General features: G+C 42.5%; 2 protein-coding genes across 4 annotated transcripts in view; both read left to right on the top strand.

Annotated features, from left to right (window-relative positions):
- Positions 1-5,088, top strand: part of RAD17 (RAD17 homolog (S. pombe)) — a 65,444-nt gene extending 60,356 nt beyond the window's left edge. The window contains exons 14-15 of the mRNA XM_011959364.1: positions 1,190-1,247; positions 4,322-5,088. Coding sequence (XP_011814754.1) covers positions 1,190-1,247; positions 4,322-4,583 — 320 coding nt within the window. The 3' untranslated portion in view covers positions 4,584-5,088. The remainder of the gene's footprint in view (positions 1-1,189; positions 1,248-4,321) is intronic.
- Positions 5,089-5,403: 315 nt separating this feature from the next.
- MARVELD2 (MARVEL domain containing 2) overlaps positions 5,404-21,463 on the top strand; it is a 37,362-nt gene continuing 21,302 nt past the window's right edge. The window contains exons 1-4 of one of the 3 annotated variants that reach the window (XM_011959325.1): positions 5,440-5,463; positions 9,225-9,250; positions 9,669-11,230; positions 14,532-14,567. In XM_011959325.1, the coding sequence (XP_011814715.1) occupies positions 10,082-11,230; positions 14,532-14,567 (1,185 nt within the window). In that variant the 5' untranslated portion in view covers positions 5,440-5,463; positions 9,225-9,250; positions 9,669-10,081. Of the gene's footprint in view, positions 5,464-9,224; positions 9,251-9,668; positions 11,231-14,531; positions 14,568-21,463 lie in introns of all 3 variants that reach the window. The other 2 variants (XM_011959324.1, XM_011959326.1) reach the window with 2 other exon arrangements.

The following is a 21,463-nucleotide window of genomic DNA, read 5'->3' as shown; positions in this document are numbered from 1 at the left end:
TCCTGTGAGTAGGGCTGGGTGGAGAAAGGAAGCCCCAATCACCCTGCTGCACTCCAGTAGGAAGGAGTCGTTAGTTCTTGGCTGCACCCACCTGGAATGAAATGTTCATCAAGCTGAGCCCTCTCAACTCAGAATTGGGAATAGGAAGGAGAGAATGGGAGTGGCTCAGATTCCTCAGATTCTTCCTGTTTGATTTTCTTGAATAGATCTTTTCTCATTTGCTGTATGCTATTAGGACAATTTCCAGAGACTTTAAATGATTGATTTTTAAGAGTTTTCACCAATTTTGCTTATCTCTGGGAGTGGATACACAAGAGCTTATGCTGTCATCCTGAAAGTTGACTATGTCATTCTTTTTCTTTATGAATTTTTAATTGTGATTAAGTATACAAAGCATAAAGTTTATCATCTTAACCATTTTGAATTTTACAGTGCAGTAGTGTTAAGTATATCCACCTTGTTCTGCAACCAGTTTGCGAAACTTTTGGTTCTTGCAAAACTGAAATTCTATAACTATTAGCATTAATTCCCCTTTTCCCTTCCCCCTGGCAGCCACCATTCTACTTTCTGTCTCTATGAATTTATGACTCTAAATACTTCATATAAGTGGAATCATACAATATTTGTTCTTTTGTGACTGGTTTCACTTAGAATGATGTTATCACAGTTCATTTGTGTTACAGCATGTGTCCTTTTTAAAGCTGAGTAATACTCAATTAGATGTATATACCACATTTGGTTATCCATTCATCTGTTGACGGACACTTGAGTTGCTTCCACCCATTGATGATTATTAATGCCGATATGAACATGGGCATACAAATATCTTTTGGAGACTCTGCTTTTAATTCTTTTGGGTATATACGCAGAAGTGGAATTGTTAGATCATACAGTAATTCTATTTTTAATTTTTTGAGGACCCACTATACTGGTTTCCACAGCAGCTACACCATTTTACATTCCCACGAGCAATGCACAAGGGTTCCATTTTCTCCACATCCTTACCCATACTTCTTGTTTTCTGGTTTTTTATAACAGTCATCCTTAATAGATGTGAATTGGTATCTCACTATGGCTTGGATTTGCATTTCTCTAAAGATTACAATAAGCACATCTTTTCATGTGCTTATTGGCCATTTGTATATTTTCTTTGAAAAATTGTTTACAACTTTTAAAAAATCTGTTTCAGCTCAGATTTCTTTTATCCAAGATATTGGAAGGCTCCCTCTGAAGCGACACTTTGGAAGGTAAGCTGATCATCTCAATTTCCAAAAAGCTGATAATGAAATGTCTACTGAATATGTTCAGTACTGAACTGTTATCTGCATCTGAATGTGTTCAGTACTGAACTGTTATCTGTAACATCCAAGAAAGACATACTGTACCTGGTAATTTATAAACATAATTATATTATAGACCCTTCCTTTTCTTAAATATAAAGCATATTTTCACCCACTTCCAATGGACTGTACCAGATTAAATGGAATCAGGGAATCACAAAGGCAGAGGAATCTTTAAAATCCTCCAATTCAACAAATCTAGAAACCCCTTTCCAGCTTCCTGTCGAGAGATGTTCTTAGCCTATGCTTGAAGACCTGCAATGACTAGGAACTGCCTCAGAAAGGAGCAGTGTCCTTGATATATTCTTATTTTAGAAAATTTAGACAAGCAAAAAATAGATGTGTGTATATGTGTGTGTGTGTGTGTGTGTGTGTGTATATATATATGATTCATTTTATTGGAAAGTAGCTTCTGTGCCATTATCAGTGGTTAACACAAAACGTATACTTCAGTTTGACTTAGCTTATTTGTAAGATCGAATTAAGCACTCAGGAATTGTTTAAAGATTTTAAAAATGGCTGGGCGTGGTGGTGGCTCATGCCTGTAATCCCAGCACTTTGAGAGCCCGAGGCAGGTGGATCACCTGAGATCAGGAGTTCAAGACCAGCCTGAACAACATGGTGAAACCCCATCTCTACTAAAAATACAAAATTTAGCCAGGTGTGGTGGCACATTCCTGTAATCCCAGCTACTCAGGAGGCTGAGGCAGGAGAATTGCTTCAACCTGGGAGGTCAAGGTTGCATTGAGCCAAGATTACACCATTGCACCCCAGCCTGGGCAACAAAAGCAAAAACCCATCTCAAAAAAAAAAAAAGATTTAAAAACCTTGCTTACTGGATGCATGGACAAAAGCAAGTGATAGAAATGGCACCTCTGACTCCTCCTACCTTTTCTCCTATTTCTGGTCCCAAATGGAAAACTCTTGTGATGTGAGCTTTTTCCCCCTCTCTACCCTCAAAGATTCATTAAGGCCTTTGTAGTGTTAATGTTTTTTTCTGTATACTGGCTTAGCTATGCGGAGCCCATCTTTCCTATCACAGAAAGACCATGATGGATGGATCTTGAAGCATTGTCCCACTGGGATGTGATCAGGGCTTATACATTTCATAAACATTGCTTTTCTTCTCACATCCTTCTGAATGAAAGCAGGACCAGATCTCCTTGATGGCTCCTTTCCCCAACCCCCTAAGTTTATGGCATCAAAATAAAGACAAATAAAGACAAGTATCTTCTATTGTATTTTTGCTCCTGAGTTGTATTGGGTTGCTGCAAAAGTAATTACTTTTACACAAGCCTAAACTGAATGAGAATCTTCACTATTTTATTATTGGTCAACTACCTACTTGATGTGACTTGAGAGGCAGTATTTTCTTTTTTTTTTTTTTTTCTTCTAGATGGAGTCTCGCTCTATCTCCCATGCTGGAGTGCAGTGGCGTGATCTTGGCTTACTGCAAGCTCCGCCTCCCAGGTTCTCGCCATTCTCCTGCCTCAGCCTCCCCAGTAGCTGGGACTACAGGCACCTGCTACCACGCCCGGCTAATTTTTTTTTTTTTTTTAGTAGAGACGGGGTTTCACTGTGTTCGCCAGGATGATCTTGATCTCCTGACCTCATGATCCACCCACCTCGGTGTCCCAAAGTGCTGGGATTACAGGCGTGAGCCACTGCGTCTGGCCACGAGAGGCAGTATTTTCAATGGTATATATTACAGTGACTGGTACTGTCTTTTATTTATGTAGACCATATTTAAAACCATCATGAATATATTTAGTATTTAGTATTTATTAAATATTAGTACTTAATATTTAATAGATGTTTAATTTCCTGTAATTCAACCTATACATTATTTTTGCCCATTTAGCTTCTTTTCAACTTTTACTATCCTAGCCTTGTAGATAAGTCATCATGCACTTCAAATACTATTTACTTAGGATGAATTTCTACAAATGAAATTGCTGGATCAATAGGTATATACCTTTTGAGGCTTTTCTTCTTTATTGCCAAATTGTTGGCAAGAAAATTTTTCCAATTTTATGTCCACTTACAGTGTATCAATATATTCTTTTCTCCTAACCCTTGCCACCACTGGGTTTTAAAAGTATCTTTGCCAGTTTAGAAGATGACAGCAGTAGGCCGGGCTCTCCCAGCACTTTGGGAGGCTGAGGTGTGTGAATCATCTGAGGTCAGGAGATCGAGACCAGCCTGGCCCAACATGGTGAAACCCCATCTCTACTAAAAATACAAAAACTAGCTGGGCGTGGTGGTGCCTGCCTGTAATCCCAGGTACTCCAGAGGCTGAGACAGGAGAATCGCTTGAACCTGGGAGGCAGAGGTTGCAGTAAACTGAGATTGCACCACTGCACTCTAGCTGGGGTGATAGAGCAAGACAGTCTCAATAAAAAAAAGAAAAAATCTTTACTGAAGACATTATTTCTTTTTATTTTTAGGTGTTTTCTTGTGGTTTGGATTGGTTTCTTTTTTTTTTTCTCCCCCTGAGGCAGAGTCTTGCTCTGTCGCCACCCAGGCTGGAGTTCAGTGTGGCACTAGCTTGGCTCACTGCAACCTCCGCCTCCTGGGTTCAGACAATTCTCCTGCCTCAGCCTCCTGAGTAGCTGGGATTACAGACGCGTGCCACCACAGCTGGCTAGTTTTTCTATTTTCAGTAGAGATGGGGTTTTGCCATGTTGTCCAGGCTGGTCTTGAACTCCTGGCCTCAAGTGATCTGCCTCCCTCGGCCTCCCACAGTGCTGATAGTACAGGCATGATCCACCGTGTTCAGCTCCTTTTTGTATTTTAAGCTGTAGGAACTTATTCACAGTTTGTCATTTACCTTGTAGTTTTGTTTTTGTGGTTAAAGGGACTAGCTGAACAGCACAATGTAGGTAAATGAAAGAAAGATGGCTTCATAATCATCACACTCATGATGTAATTTAAAAATCTCCTCCTTTGGTTCTTGTTAATGCCTGCAATGAATGTGACAGATTGAAAATGGAAGCCCTGACTGACAGGGAACATGGAATGATAGACCCTGACAGCGGAGATGAAGCCCAGCTTAATGGAGGACTTTCTGTAGAGGAATCTCTGGGTGAACCCACTCAAGCCACTGCGCTGGAAACCTGGTCTCTTCCTTTGAGTCAGAATAGTGCCAGTGAACTGCCTGCTAGCCAGCCCCAGCCCTTTTCAGCCCAAGGAGACATGGAAGAAAACATAATAATAGAAGACTATGAGAGTGATGGGACATAGAAGCCAGCCTGCTAATCTGATTCCTACTTCACAGATTCATTTTTCATTCAGTGGTACTTCAGCAGAGTTAATATGCTTTTCTGATGAATTACACAACAGTTTGTTAATTCTTCATTCTTGTAGTATTTCATCACAAGAAACCTACTTTTCTGTCATCTTGAAGTAAATAGAAGATCAAGCCTTCAAATCTCTGAATTTTTTCTGTAGTATTTATTAAATCTGTGAGTGGTTTAAGGAGCGGTCAGTGTGTATAAAGTGTGTTTCAACATTATGCCAAATATCAAAATGTGAAGGACTAATTCAGGATGCAAAAACGTTATGGGGGTTGTAAATATGAACTATATAACAGTTTAGGATGCAATTAAGAGTGTAAACTGTGTGCCTTATTTACACTTCATTGTCTTCAGCTTTCAGATATAGTTTTGATGTGTTGTACAGTGGAATATCTTAGATACTTTTTGGAAAGTATTTACATAATTTATATCACAATTAAAATGTTGAATTTCATTTTGTTTCTCCTGTCTTTTAACATTACCTAGCATGCACTGTCTGCCTTGGATCCTTAGGCACAGTGCACGAATCTCCCTCACCCCGTGTCAAACTTTTCAAAAGATAGGGAAGAGGATGGCAAAGTTGCGATGAGAACTGTAACTATCTTTCCAAAAGAGCCTCGTGTGTAGTCATTGCCGCGAGGTGCCGGCCGGTGGCACCAAGCAGCCTGGGTCCAGAGTGGGAGTCGGGCCGTAGAGCCGGGCGGGGCAGAGCTGGGCAGGCAAGCTGGGCTTGTCCCGCCCGGCCCCGCCCCCGGCCCCGCCCCGGGGGTCCGATACCGGTTTCAGAGTCCCGGGCGGCGTGCGCGCTCTTTCTGGCGACTGCGCAGGTAAGTGGGGCCGGGGTGGGGCCACGTGACCGGGAGAGGAGGGCCCGGCGGCCCCCAGCCCAGGTGTGCGGGGACCGAGGGGTGCCCGCGCTCGGCCGCGCTCAGCCTGCCATAGCCCGCGGGGGAGGCCGGAGCCAGGGATCCGGGGAGGCCCGCCTCCTGCCGGGTTTCGCTCTGCAGACGCAGGTGCGGCCGAGCCGCCGTCCTTCCGGGCGCGGGGCTGGAGGCGCACCTTGGGGCGATCCCGGTGCTCCTGACCTGGGAGGTCTCCCGGCTTAGTTTCGGCCTCGTTGGGGCGGAATCTCCAAAGACAGTGGGTTTCAGACAGAAACGCGAAGACGAACGCCCAGTCGGCGCGGGCAGAGCCGAGGACACAATGAGATTTGTGGGACCGGGCGCCCAGAGGCTGGCGCGGGGGATACCCCACAGCGAAAATGCTCGCTACCCCCGGGCAGTCGTGGGTTAGTTAGAACCGCAGAGCTTTTCCTGATCCCTTGGAAGCGCAGAAGTATCCGAAATCTACCCCTTTCTTGGGTCCAGCAAAACTTTTAAGCCAGGTAAACCGGTGGTTCTGTTTGTGGAAAGGTGAGCAGGCATGATTCTTGTGACACTTAGCTGGGGGAGTCATTTCTCCTGCCGCTGCCGCAGCTTTCCAAGATGAGTGTACCAGAGTGGAGTTAAGAATCCGGGGCCTGAGCAGGACAAAGACACACGCTGCCGCGGCCTGCGGGACCAGAACGGACTCTCAGTGACATCCTGAAAGACATTAGGGGTATCCAGATATTTAAGATGTAATGAAATACAGCTAACCATTCCCTTCTAAAAATCACATTAACTTGCTTTTCCACAACTTTGTAATAATTGCATATTTTTTATTTAAAAATGGATAAGGTGATTTGATTCAAATAAGCCACTTCACAGGTGAAGAGTTAAATCCATTACAGTGAATCTTATTTTTACCAGTGAGTTGAATTAAGCATAGTGTATCCTCTAAATGCTGTGTAAAACTTGCTAAAATCATTTGTTGTGCTTTTGCTTCTACATTTCTTAGGAATGTGTTTCAAAAACTAGAGTCGTAGTAGCATTTCTAGAACTTACATTTTTAGAGAAAGAAATAGAAAGGTACAAAAATAAATGATTGTTATAATATACAGAACCGCTTTGCCTGGGCACCCTGCTGGGGCCATCAGAATTAATCCTCTAAGGTCAGAGTGCCCTATTAGAAGACCCTGGGGTTCCACCCCATTCTCTTGTCTCCAGTCTGTACATACTCTCTGTGCCTTGCTTGCCCCCTTACATCTCTTCCTGGATTTTTAACGCATCTGAAACACTCTTCAGTCTGCTGCTCCCCAAGGCTAAGCGGGAGGGGTGGAGAATGATGTATAGACAGATAAAATGATCAGATGTCTGGGGTTTACTTCAGAGGACTCTTATCAGCAGAGGAAATAGTATAGGGAGTATAAATGAAACAAGTTTGGCCATAAATTGATAAATGTAGAAGCTGGATGTGGGTACACAAGGGTTCATAATGCTATTCTTTCTTTTTATTATATTTGAAAATTTCTATAATAAAAATTTTAAATACCTATCTAGCATTTGACCTCTTCTCACTATCTCAGTGATCCACTGGATTATTTCAATGGCCTAGCCAGTCTTCCTGTTTTACCTCTTGCCTTCTGGAGTGTACTCTCAACACAGCATCCATAGTGATACTGTTAAAATAAGTCAAATCATGTCACTCCTCTATTCAGAATCCTCCAGTGGCTTCTCATCTCACTCCCAGCAAAAAACAAAGTCCTTTCTTTCCAGTGGTTTTCAAGGCCCTACATGATTCAGATGGCCTCAGTTCTACTATTCACCTTCTTACCCACTTTGCTGCTGCCACAGTAGCCTCCATGCCTGAATATTTCTTGAACATACCAGTCACTCCTGCCTCAGGGCATTTGCGCTAGCTGTTCCGTCTGCCCGAACGCTTGTCCCTGATAATGGCCTGGCTTCCTCCTTCACCTTCAGTTCTACACTCAGATGTCCCTTTCTCTATGAAGATTTCCCTGGTCACTCGGTTTAAGATTGTAACATCCTGTCCCCATTGCAGTCTTTACCCCATTTCTCAACTTTGTTCTTTAGCATACTGTATATTTCATTTATCATCTGTCAATCCGCCCGGCACTCCCCCAGTTAAAGCATCATGAAGGCAAGGATTTCAGTCTGGTTTGTCCACCAGTGTACCTTCAACATGCCTGGTGCAAGGCAGGTTAAATGAAGGGTCTTTGTTTTCCAAAGTAAAATAAAATAAAGCCTTAGGAATTTCCAAACTGTTCAACAGTATAAAGATGGGGTTATCAGACCAGGTGCAGTGGCTAATGCTTGTAATCCCAGCACTTTGGGTGGCCAAGGCAGGAGGATCGCTTGAGCCCAGGAGTTCAAGACCAGCCTAGGCAACACAGTGATACTTAATGTCTATTAAAAATGTTAAAGAATTAGCAGCCGAGCGTGGTGGCTCATACCTGTAATCCCAGCACTTTGGGAGGCTGAGGCGGGCGGATCACGAGGTCAGGATATCAAGACCATCTTGGCTAACACGGTGAAACCCCGTCTCTACTAAAAATAGAAAAAATTAGCCGAGCATGGTGGTGAGCACCTGTAGTCCCAGATACTCGTGAGGCTGAGGCAGGAGAATGGCGTGAACCCGGGAGACGGAGCTTGCAGTGAGCCGAGATCGCGCCACTGCACTCCAGCCTGGGCGACAGAGTGAGTCTCAAAAAAAAAAAAAAAGAATTAGCTGGGTATGGTGGCATGCGCCTGTAGTCCCAGCTACTCAGGAGGCTGAGGCAGCAGTGAGTTATGATTGTGCCCCTACTCTCTGGCCTGGGAAACAGAGTGAGACCCTGTCTTTAAAATATTAAATAAATAAATAAGTAATAAATAAGTAAAACAATAACAAAAAAGATGGGGTTGTCCATTTTCATTTCGAGACCGTAGTGTCAGATAGTACAATACCATGTGCCCAGTTTAAGTCTTCAATAATGAGACTTGGCAGGGTGTGAATGAAAAAAAATTGTTTAATTCTTCAAGCAAAATATTTATAAACAATTTGAGAGAGCAATTCGGCATACCTTAACCCTAGTAGTTAATTCGCAAATGGTTTTCTTCTTCCTGTGTATGGTGGGTGCAGAGCGCTGATTTCATGAATCAATAGGCTTAGTAAAAGTGCATTTTCTGCTTTATTTTTGAAGTGGATAAAGACCTTCTGAGATACTTGAGTCTCTCCTTGGGAACAGTAAGTCACCTGAATTGCTCTGGAAAAAGTAATATTAATGGTCATTGCTGCCATTCTCTATTGTGCCTTGGGGGAGCCTTAGCCTTTGGTGATTGTTGTCTCTGAGATTCAATTTTTTTACATCTAGTTTACATTGTTGATATTTGAGACTGGAAGAAGCAAGTCCTCTAAAATAACTTTGTTGATTTAGGAAGGGGAAGGGCTGTGCACTCCCTTTGTTTTAACAGACTGCCTCTCCTAGGCTATTCCAAGTGAAAATGAAGAATATTTGCTGACCCATCAAATTTCGCTACACTCAAATGCTCAGTATTTTGATATAGATGTTTGAGGAAATGACTCTACTTGGGAGTGTGTTCGTGTTCTGTTTTGTTAAAGTTTTGTCACTTTTGTTCCTTATTTTATTGTTTAAGAGGTCTCACAGATAAATTACATTTATAAATATTTCAGTTTTCATTTCTTTTTTTTTTTCCCCCCTTTTTAGAGACAGAGACTCGCTGTGTCACCCAGGCTAGAGTACGCTGGTGCAGTCAGAGCTCACTGTAACCTCAAACTCCTGGGGTCAGGTGATTCTTTCCTCTACCTGAGCCTCCCAAGTAGCTGAGACTGGGCACAGCACCACACACGGCTAATTTTTTAAAATTTTTTGGGTAGATACATGTCTCGCTATGTTGCCAGGCTGGTCTTCCACTCCTGGCCTTAAGTGATCCTCCTTCCTTGGCCTCTCAAAAGTGCTAAGATTACAGGCATGAGCCGTCATGCCCAGCCTAACATTTTAAATCTTGATTGCATTTAAATGGCATAGAATGATGACTGTATCCCTAAGTAATATAATTGTTTAAAATATAGAAAATCTATAGTGTTAAAATATACATATGTGTCTCTTTTTTTTTTTTTTTCTGAGATAGGGTCTAGCCCTGCCACCCAGGCTGGAGTGCAGTGACGCAATCTTGGCTCACAGCAACCTCTGCCTCCTGGGTTCAAGCGATCTATATCTCAGCCTCCCGAGTAGCTGGGATCACAGGTGCATGCTATCACGCCTGGCTAGTTTTTGTATTTTCAGTAGAGATAGTGTTTCACCATGTTGGTCAGGCTGGTGTCAAACTCCTGACCTGAAATGATCTGCCTGTCTTGGCCTCCCGAAGTGCTGGGATTACAGGCACAAGCCACCATGCCCAGTCTCATATTTATCATTTTTGTATATCATAATAATTAGACATGATCCTGTTGGTCTCCTAAATAGTTTTTGCTACTACATGAATAAAATCAGCATCATTGAGAGGATAAGTAACTAATCATAAGTGATAACTTTAAATTTGGCCACAGGTGTGAAAATCACAAATGTCATCAAATGATGGAAGATCCAGGAATCGGGACAGGCACTATGATGCGGTCCCAAGCGACCTGCCCTATCAAGATAGCACCATAAGAACCCATCCAACTCTTCACGACAGTGAGCGGGCTGTGAGCGCTGATCCCTTGCCACCACCCCCTCTCCCATTACAGCCACCATTTGGGCCAGACTTCTACTCAAGTGACACAGAGGAACCAGCTGTAGCGCCAGATCTCAAACCGGTAAGGCGCTTTGTCCCTGACTCCTGGAAGAACTTCTTCAGAGGGAAGAAAAAGGACCCCGAATGGGATAAGCCGGTGTCTGATATCAGATACATCTCCGATGGAGTGGAGTGTTCACCACCAGCCTCTCCAGCAAGACCAAACCACCATTCACCCCCCAACTCCTGCAAAGATCCCTACGGAGGGTCAGGAGGAACCTTTAGTTCCCAGAAAGAGGCTGACGCGGTGTTTCCCCAGGATCCCTATGGATCTCTAGACCGACACACACAAACAGTTCGAACATACAGTGAGAAGGTGGAGGAGTATAACCTGAGGTACTCCTACATGAAGTCGTGGGCAGGCCTGCTGAGAATACTGGGGGTGGTAGAGCTGCTTTTGGGGGCCGGCGTCTTTGCTTGTGTCACAGCTTACATTCACAAGGACAGTGAGTGGTACAACTTGTTTGGATATTCACAACCGTATGGCATGGGAGGCGTTGGTGGACTGGGCAGTATGTATGGGGGCTATTACTACAGTGGCCCTAAGACCCCTTTTATACTTGTGGTTGCTGGATTAGCTTGGATCACCACCATTATTATTCTGGTTCTTGGAATGTCCATGTATTACCGGACCATTCTTCTGGACTCTAATTGGTGGCCCCTAACTGAATTTGGAATTAACGTTGCCTTGTTTATTTTGTATATGGCCGCAGCCATAGTCTATGTGAATGATACCAACCGAGGTGGCCTCTGCTACTATCCGTTATTTAATACACCAGTGAACGCAGTGTTCTGCCGGGTAGAAGGAGGACAGATAGCTGCAATGATCTTCCTGTTTGTTACCATGATAGTTTATCTCATTAGTGCTTTGGTTTGCCTGAAGTTGTGGAGGCATGAGGCAGCTCGGAGACACAGAGAATATATGGAACAACAAGAGGTAAGTGATTTCATAATCCCTCATTTGTGTGTGTATGTTTGTTTTTTCTGTTATTTATTTGCTCCCTTGTTAAAAAAAAAAGTATAGTGCTCAAAACAGAAAGCTTTCATAGAAATCTTTTCTTTTCTTTCTTTCTTTCTTTTTTTTAATGGTCTGAGATTCAAAAGTCCTAGTGCAGTATCTGGTATGCTTTGACTGGGATAACCCACTCTGGCGTTTGGCTGTTATATAACATTGCAAGTAGACACCAGATGTGTAATATAGAGTTTGTTGGCTGCATTATGATGTCTGTCTGAAGCTTAAGGGAAAGACACAGCTACTGAATTTTTATAAAGAAGAAGAATATACTCAGTAAAATAAGTGTCTCATCATTAAAGTAAGTTTGAGAACAATCTTAATTCTTTAATATGGTAAAACTTAATAAAGACTCCTAAATTTCATTTAAATGTTATGATTTACTTTCTCCCAGTGAGTTGAATAAAGCCAAATAAGAATATGGTAAACCATGTTTAAATTTTTTAAGTATTGAGAGATTGAATTGTAATGAATATACTCTGTGAAAACTTGCCCAGTGGTTTTGATAATTTGTCTTTATTTGGGGAAGACGTATGGTCCAAAATGAGAATGGAAGTCCTACGTTGTTTTTATATTTCTATAACTTAATAGGATAATAATGAGAATAAATAATAATGAGAACAATAAGAATAAAATAATAATCACTGAAGGATGAGATTATATAAAAGCCCTACCTAAAATTATTTTGGCTGAACAGTAGCAAATGTTAGAGTATGTTCCACTGGCTACATTATTCTCTGAAGTAAGTTGATACTTTGCTTTCTTCCAAGGCGATGTGTGTAGTAGACTCTCCTATGCCACTGAAATTTTCAGTATTTACCTTAAATTTCTTTTTTTTTTTTTTTTTTTTTTTTTTTTTTGAGACGGAGTCTCGCTCTGTTGCCCAGGCTGGAGTGCAGTGGCTGGATCTCAGCTCACTGCAAGCTCCGCCTCCCGGGTTCATGCCATTCTCCTGCCTCAGCCTCCCGAGTAGCTGGGACTACAGGCGCTGCCACCTCGCCCGGCTAGTTTTTTGTATTTTTAGTAGAGACGGGGTTTCACCGTGTTAGCCAGGATGGTCTCGATCTCCTGACCTCGTGATCCGCCCGTCTCGGCCTCCCAAAGTGCTGGGATTACAGGCTTGAGCCACCGCGCCCGGCCCTTAAATTTCTTTTGTAATTTTAAGTTAACTATATTGTGAATTTTTGCTTTTCCACTTTTCCTAAGACTTCTTAGATACTGTACAGTTGCACATGGTATATATTGGGCAAAACTATAAATAAAAATTAAATCCTGTCCTTATAACAGCACACACTGACATATGTATTTTGTTTTTAATATTTCGCTTGAATCTGATGCATAACAACAAATAGCCCTTTGGTTTTAAAATTTTTTAAATTTTCTTCTTTTCTTTAAAGATGAGTATTTGCCATGTTGTCCAGGCTGGTCTCAAACTCCTGGACTCAAGTAATCCACCTGCCTTGGCATCCCAAAGTGCTGGAATTACAGGTGTGAGCCACCATTCCTGGCCCGTCTTTTGGTGTTTTTAATTTTTTTTTTTTTTCTTTTTTGAGACGGAGTCTCACTGTGTTGCCCAGGCTGGAGTGCAGTGGCACAATCTCGGCTCACTGTAACCTCCGCTTCCCAGGTTCAAGCAATCCTCCTGCCTCAGCCCCCCAGTAGCTGGGATTACAGGCACACACCACCATGCCCAGCTAATTTTTGTGTTTTAGTAGAGATGGGGTTTCGCCATATTGGCCAGGCTGGTCTTGAACTCCTGACCTCTGGTGATCCATCCGCCTTGGCCTCCCAAAGTGCTGGGATTACAGGCGTGAGCCACCGCACCCAGCCTTAAATTTTCTTTTTACACCTAGTGGAATGTGAAACAAATCGTTTTGTTGTTGATGATGATGGTTTATTTTGAGGGAGGGTCTCACTCTGTCACCCAGCCTGCAATACGGTGGCACAATCATGGCTCACTGCAGCTTTGACCTCCCAGGCTCAAGCAATCTTCCTGCCTCAGCCTCCCAGGCAGCTGGGGCTACAGGCATACACCACCACACCTAGCTATTTTTTTAATATTTTTTGTAGAGACAGGGTGTCACTATGTTACCCAGGCTGGTCTCGAACTTCTGGGCTCAAGCAACCCTGCCTCAGCCTCCCAACGTGTTAAGATTATAAGTATGAGCCACTGTGCTTGGTGGAAAAAAATAGTTTTATAACAAGTACCTACATGTTATACAAAGAACTTTGACATGTGTCCATGTGATCTCTCTATATATATGTATTTTAATTTTTTTGTAGAGACAGGGTCTCGCTATGTTGCTCAGGCTGGTCTCAAACTCCTGGCCTCAAGCACTCCTCTCCCCTCAGCCTCCCAAAGTACTGGGATTACAGGCATAAGCCACCTTGCCTAGCTTGATTGTCACAAAATAATTTATCTTGCTAGAACTCTACATAGATTCAAGTTATTTCTAAAAAGTTGTCTTAGCATGTTAAGCATATTTCTTACTTTTTTTTGTGTAGCAAATCTTCACATGTATTAAATTTTTGTTCTTAAAGTTACAGTTTATTTCTCAAATGTACATCTCTGTGTACAAAGTAAAAAATTTTAATTCTAATCAATATGAAATCCAGATAGTGAAACTCACATACTTCCTCATAATTTTATGCTAGTTGCATAAGTTATTAAATGTTAATATTTGAAAATTCTGTGTGAATAGAATGATCAACATAATACTTTTATTTCTTCTTCCTTTCTTAACAAAAACTTACGTCTATGAGACTTTTCATAATGCCTAATTAGACTTCAGTCACCTGATATTGAAAGTTGTGCCTGTCTGTATGTTGCTATAACTTTCTAAAGGTTAGAAGATGTAATAGCCTAGGGCTTTTTTCTATTAATTTTATAGAGTAATTGTCCTAACTCTTTAATCATGCAAAGTAATGGGAGGCAAGAATAAATAAAATTTGAGGGTAATTCAGAGTGGTTTATCTAACAGTTTCCACCATCCCCATATTCCCTACTCCTCTGTATGCCCCTGATTGACAGGGAATTACCGTTATTCCTCTTCTCAGTTCTCCACTGGCCCTTCAAAACCTAGGCAAAAAGAGGATGAGAAACACCCATCAAGTAGGGGATCGACCTCTTAAAATTGAGATTGAGCTATAAATGCAAATGGATGAAAATATTTGTAAAGTAGCCTCACATGCCTTTGAAAAACTATTTGAACTCTTTTTGTTCCAGATAAATGAGCCATCATTGTCATCAAAAAGGAAAATGGTAAGAATAAAGTTTACTTCACATTATACTTTAGATTTATTAATACTTTTCTTTTAGGTCTATTTATCTACATAGTAGTATCATACATCTGTGAAATGTAGCTGTTGGCCAGCCGTGGTGGCTCCCACCTATAATCCCAGCACTTTGGGCGGCTGAGGAGGGCGGAGCACTTGAGACCAGGATTTCAAGACCAGCCTGGCCAAAATGGTGAAACCGTGTCTCCACCAAAAATACAAAAATTACCCGGGCATGGTGGCACGCGCCTGTAATCCCAGCTACTCGGGAGGCTGAGGCATGAGAACCACTTGAATCTGGGAAGTGAAGGTTTCAGTAAGCCGAGATCACATCCTCGAGATCATTTCCCTTTTGGGGAAAGTGATTCTCCCAAACTTTCTTCACTTGTGTTTGAAGTTCTGTGCTGTTCTTTGTATCCTTCTCCCCTTGCTTTCAGATGCCAATTTTTTTTACTATAGTCACAGGACAGTTACAAAATAAATTAATACTACTACTACTACTAATATATATATATATATATATATATTTTTTTTTTTTTTTTTTGAGACGGAGTCTCTCTCTGTCATCCAGGCTGGAGTGCAGTGGCGTGATCTCAGCTAACTGCAAGCTCCGCCTCCTGGATTCACACCATTCTCCTGCCTCAGCCTCCGGAGTAGCTGGGACTACAGGAGCCCACCACCATGCCCTGCTAATTTTCTGTGGTTTTAGTAGAGACGAGGTTTCACCATGTTAGCCAGGATAGCCTCGATCTCCTAACCTCATGATCTGCCTGCCTTGGCCTCCCAAAGTGCTGGGATTACAGGCGTGAGCCACCGTACCCAGCCAATAATACTTTTTTTTAGAGATGCCAAATTTTGTAGTGTTGGGGAATTTCTATCCTACAGTTTACCAACTGTGTGGCAGTAGACAAATTATTTAACCTTTCTATGCCTTCATTTCTTCATCTGTGAGATTGCAATAGTAATAATTCCTACCTCAGCAGATTTGCTGAGAGGACTCAGTGAGATGCTGTTATCATTATTTACATATATGTAATTATTTTAATAATCATAATTTTACTGTCATTGAAAATTTTACCCTCATTTTTTGAGATACTAGACATTATTTCTTAGCAAGGAGTTGAGAATTCAATCTTTGGATTTGTTTCTCTGAAAAGAGTGCATATTTACTTGGTTGAAAATTCAAAAGGTTCTATAATACAAAATCATCTCATTTCTATACCCCAGCTTCCCTGTTCCCCTGCCTGTGTTACTTGCTCTCCCTTCCCTTTTACACAAATGGTAGCATGCTACACACATTCTAGCCCTTGTTTGTTTCACTTTACATTTCTAAGATGTTTCCTTAATAATATGTAAAGAGTTTCTGTATTTTTTTTTATAACTGTATAGTATTGCATTATGTGGATGTATAATAACTATTTAACCATGATAAGCATTTAGGTTGTTTCCAGTCTTTCAGGTGTTTTTTTTTTTTTTGAGATGGAGTCTCGCTCTATCGCCCAGGCTGGAGTACAGTGGCTCAATCTCGGCTCTCTGCAATCCACCTCCCAGGTTCAAGCGATTCTCCTGCCTCAGCCTCCCAAGTAGTTGGGACTATAGGCACCTGCCACCACACCCAGCTAATTTTTGTATTTTTAATAAAGATGGGGTTTCACCATATTGGCCAGGTTGGTCTTCGAACTCCTAATCTCAGGTGATCCACCTGCCTTGGCCTCCCAAAATGCTGAGATTACAGGCATGAGCCACCACACCTGGCCCAGTCTTTCACTATTAAAAACAACACTATAGTGAATAACCTTATACATGCAAATACATACTGGTACGTACTTCATTCCATATATGTACAAGTACACTTGACGGATAAATCCTGAGAAGTGAATTCCTGCATCAAAAGGATGTATCTTTTTATTTTGATTGCCAAATGATCCAATAGAGGTTTTACCAATTTCGACTTCCAGCAGTGCTACAGGTTTCTTCACACCCTGACTAATACAGTTTGTTAGAAAATGTGTTGACAAGTAGCTGGGACTACAGGCATGCACCACCATGCCTGGCTAATTTTGTATTTTTAGTAGAGATGGGGTTCTACCGTGTTGGCCAGGCTGGTCTCAAACTCCTGATCTCAAGTGATCTGCCTGTCTTGGCCTCCCAAAGTGCTGGGATTATAGGCATGAGCTACCATGCCCAGTCCGGAGTACTAACATTAAAAAGTGTGTTTCAAACATCCTTGGGTTGGAAGAGAAGAATCTGTTTGCTTTAGGAGGTTAAAAGTCTACACTTTGTAGATGTTGACTGCTCAGCACTAGGCTGGACAGGGCTGTCTCACTGGGCTGCATTGTGGCAATGATGTGGAAATGGAGGTCATTTTTGGCCAGGGTGGAATTTATGGTCTACCTGGGCGTTCCCTCTAGGTAGGATTAGTACATAGTCAACCTGAATGGCCTGGATCAGTTGAAGGAAGTTGCCCCAAATGATAGGGTGGTCAGGGTCATTGTTTGGTAAGCATGTACCTGATGCAGGCTCCATAGGTGGGGCAGGATTAGGAACATCTGCCAGACAGTTCTAGGGTACCTCTTTCCGGGTACCTCTTCCAGCTGCCCTGGAAGGTTGGTGCTCAGAATGTCCTGGGTGTATTGTAGGCTCCGAGATACTGAGAGGTCCCAGAATAATCGGGAATAACCTTAGCAGATATGAGAACTCCCATTCCTAGGACTCCACTGGATATCATATCAATCCAGTTAACTTCTACTCTTTCAAGATATGGGAGCTGAAGCCAAAGAGCATCCTTTTAGAGGCGTCTTTTCCTGGAGATGGATCACTGTGGATACTCTAAAAGAAGACCTCTGTAAGAGGGAACTTCATGACTTCATCAACAAATTTCTATTGGACTTACCAATGAGAAACTTTGTCAAAAATATCAGGACCAGGTGTGGTGGCACGCACCTGTAGTCCCACTTACTCAGGAGGCTCAGGTGGGAGAATGGCTTGAGCCTGGCAGGCAGAGGTTGCAGTGAGCTGATATCACGCCAACGCACCCCAGCCTGGGTGACAGAGTGAGACCCTGACTCAGAAAAAAAAAAAAAAAGAAAGAAAGAAAATATCAGGGCCTCCACCTTTTCACTGGGTGTAATTCTCACCTGCGTCCTTCCTAGTTCATAGCAGGAAAGAATTGGCAGACTAGCATGACAAAGAGGAAATGAACTTTATTTTATTTATATAGTTTTTTTGGAGGGGGAGACAGGTTCTTCCTTGTCACCCAGGCTGAGGGCAGCCTCAAACTCCTGGGCTCAAACAATCCTCCCACCGTAACCTCCCAAGTAGCTGGGACTACAGGCATGCACCACCATGCCAGTTAATTTCTAAATAATTTTTAGTAAAGAAGAGGTCTCACTATGTTGCCTGGGCTGGTCTTAAGTGATCCTCCTGCCTCGGCCTCCCAAAGCACTGTGATTACAGGTGTGCAGCCAGCAAGTGAACTTTAGAATCAGACAATCTAAATTTGAGTACTAGGTCAGCTACAGCTACTTACTAGCTCTGTGATCCTGGGGAAATTGCTTGCTTTCTCTGAACTTCAGTTTCCTGTCTGTTGTTTGGTCTAATACTAGGGGGTGCCTTCTTTTTTTGTTTTAATTAATGTAATTTTTTAAAAGCAAGTAAGATCACTTTTAAAAGAAATAATAGAAAGAAGATAAGATCACATAGAGACAGCAACAAATTCTGAAAGCTGTGCTTTAAGTGCTGTGCAGGTTTATATTATAAGCTAGAAAAGCCAGAATCTAATGTGGGCATGGAACGTGATGGTATGGGTTTGAGGTCAGGGGCCTGTGCATTATTGTATTACACACTCAAAGGGAGAGAGAATCAAGAATTGGAGAAATAAATGCATACTGAAACACATAGCTAGTTCTCCCTATTTCTTTTCCCTTTTTTATTTGTTTGTTTGTTTGAGACGGAGTCTCGCTGTCACCAGGCTGGAGTGCTGTGGCGTGATCTCAGCTCACTGCAACCTCCAACTCCCTGGTTCAAGCGATTGTCCTGCCTCAGCCTCCCTTCGTTCTCTCTATTTCTAACCTGACAGATATTCATTCAGCCCATTTTTAAGTTGAAAAGTTAATAATTATATTCATAACATTACTTAGACTAGTTTTTGCTAGAAGCAAAGAATGGTCATGTTACTCTGGGGCACTGGGCTGGGCCATTTTCCCCTTTCCTTTGACATGTCTGTCATCAAGAGTACTATCTAAGAGTGGCCTTTCCCATTCTGGAGCCTAATGCAGCCTTCCCATAAAAGCCTAATGAGGATTTAATTCTTTGTCTCATATGTAGTTTTAGATTTCTTCCCAATAGAGAACAGGTGCTGTGGCTCACGCCTATAATCCCAGCACTTTGGGAAGCCAAAGGAGGTGGATCTCTTGAGGCCAGGAGTTTGGGACCAGCCTGGCCAACATGATGAAACCCCATCTCTACTAAAAATACAAAAATTAGCCAGGCATGGTGGTGCATACCTGTAATCCCAGCTACTCAGGAGGCTGAGGCAGGAGAATGGCTTGAACCTGGGAGGCAGAGGTGGCAGTGAGCTGAGATCGTGCCACTGCACTTCAGCCTGGGCAACAGAGCGAGACTCTGTCTCAAAAAAAAAAGGTTTTTTTCCCAATAAGAGTTTTCCAAACTGATGATCAGGAAGGTTCATCCAAAAAGAGCAGAAGAAAAAGTTAAGACCATAAAAATAAAAAAAATTTAGGCCAGCCATGGTGGCTCACGCCTGTAATCCCAGCATTTTTGGAGACCAAGGTGGGTAGATTACCAGGGGTCAGGAGTTTGAGACCAGCCTGGGCAACATGGCGAAATTCCATATCTACTAAAAATGCAAAAAAATAGCTGGGTATGGTCGCGCAAGCCTGTAATCCCAGCTATTTGGGAGACTGAGGCAGGAGAATGACTGGAACCCAGGAGGCAGAGGTTGCAGTGAGCCGAGGTCAAGATCGTTACCACTGCGCTCCAGCCTGGGCAGTAGCACGAGACTCTGTCTCAAAAATTAATTAATTAATTAAAATAAATTTAAAGCAGATGAAATGTCTATATGGAAATATTCTGATTTCTTCAGGGTCTCTATATTAAAAGGTAAGTCTTAGAATGAGGGATGGGCAAGTAAGAAAAATGATTAGTTCTTCCTTGAAAAAATGTTACGTAGAAAACAAATTCATAATGGACCCTCTGCCCAAAGCAACTTTGACCAGGAGATCTGAGGTTGATGCTGGGGCTGCTGCTGAGATCCAGAGGATCAACAAGCTCATAGCAGCTTCCTCAGTGCCATGAGATCTGGATTGTTAAACATTTAGGAGTTAAACCATGTGTCTTTATGGGGGTCAAAAAAAAGAAAACAGAAGTTAAAGAGAACTAGAAATTTATTCAAGCCAAAAAAGCTCCCCCTAATGTTTAATACCATTATTCATTTTTAAGACTAAATATATAGGAATTCATTAGGATGAAGAAATGGCATCCTAATCAGCAAGAAATACAGCAGAATAAATACTAACTTCAAAATGTGTTCCCTAAAAATATCCTGGCTTAATTTCATTTCCTCAGGGTACTCTGCTTGCCACTCATGTTTTTGCAGATTTGGGGACCGAGTGGTGAGGCACGCTTTCTGCGTCTAGGTGATCTGGCTTCTGTCCCACCTAGAGCCATGGTTGGACAGCTTTTCCTTTTCATAACCTTCCCCTAGGGCTGGTTAGCAGCCTCCACACCTAATCCAATCTAAAGGGTGTGCTATTTGAATAGTGAGTTAAGTGCTAGTGGTTTTTAGAATGAGCTAATGTTAAACCAAAGCCAGTTTCAGGGTAAGGAAATCAGGAAACAAAGGATTTTTAAAGCTTCCTGGCAAGATGAAGATTAAGGTTTTAAAATCCTGTTTTGTTTTTTATTTGCAGTGAAGTAGGGGCCCTCCCAAGCCTCTCTCAGTTTAGTTCAGCAAGCATTTCTCAAAGGCTTAAGGGGTCAGTAGAGGGGAGGGAGGTTACTGCTCCAAAGTGGAATCGTGTTCCCAAGCACGATCTTACTTTCCAGTAGCAGTATGGCATTGCTTGCCCTGTCCATCACAAGCTTGTTTCTAGTGTGCTACTAGAACTTCAGGCAACTTTAGGGTATGAACAATATACATTTAAGTAAGCAGGTTTCTTTATGTTATTCATTTAAAGTGTCAATGAACCAGGCCAGGCACCGTGGCTCACACCTGTAACCTTAGCACTTTGGGAGGCCAAGGAGGGAGGATAGGTTGAGCCCAGGAGTTCGAGGCTGCAGTGAGCTATGATCTGACCACTGCACTCCAGCCTGGGTGGCGGAGCAAGACGGTCTCAAAAAAAAAAAAAAAAAGTATCAGTGAATTAAATAGTTCTGGGTTTTTTGTTTTTCGTATGTTTGTTTTTTTGAGACAGGGTCTCACTCTGTCACCCAGGCTGAGTGGAGTGGCATGATCACAATTCACTGCAGCCTTGACCTCCTGGGTTTAAGTGATCCTCCCACCTCAGACTCCCAGGTAGCCTGCACCACAGGTGCATGCCACCGGGCCCAGTTAATTTTTTAATTTTTGGCCAGGCATGATGACTCATGCCTGTAATCCCATACTTTGGGAGGCTGAGGTAGGTGGATTACCTGAGCTCAGAAGTTCGAGACCAGACTGGGAAACATGGTGAAACCCCATCTCTACTAAAATACAAAAAAACTAGCCAGGCATGGTGGTGTACACCTGTAGTCCCAGTTATTTGGGAGGCTGAGGCAGGAGAATTGCTTAAACCCGGAGGCGGAGGTTGCAGTGAGCCGAGATCGTGCCACTGCACTCCAACCTGTGCAACAGAACGAGACTCTGTCTCAAGAAAAAATTAT

The sequence above is a fragment of the Colobus angolensis genome, unplaced genomic scaffold (genome assembly GCF_000951035.1).
Source record: "Colobus angolensis palliatus isolate OR3802 unplaced genomic scaffold, Cang.pa_1.0 Scaffold49, whole genome shotgun sequence".
In the NCBI taxonomy this organism is placed as follows: Eukaryota; Metazoa; Chordata; class Mammalia; order Primates; family Cercopithecidae; genus Colobus; species Colobus angolensis.
Note: the sequence above shows the minus strand (reverse complement) of the source record. Positions and strands in the feature narration are given on the sequence as shown.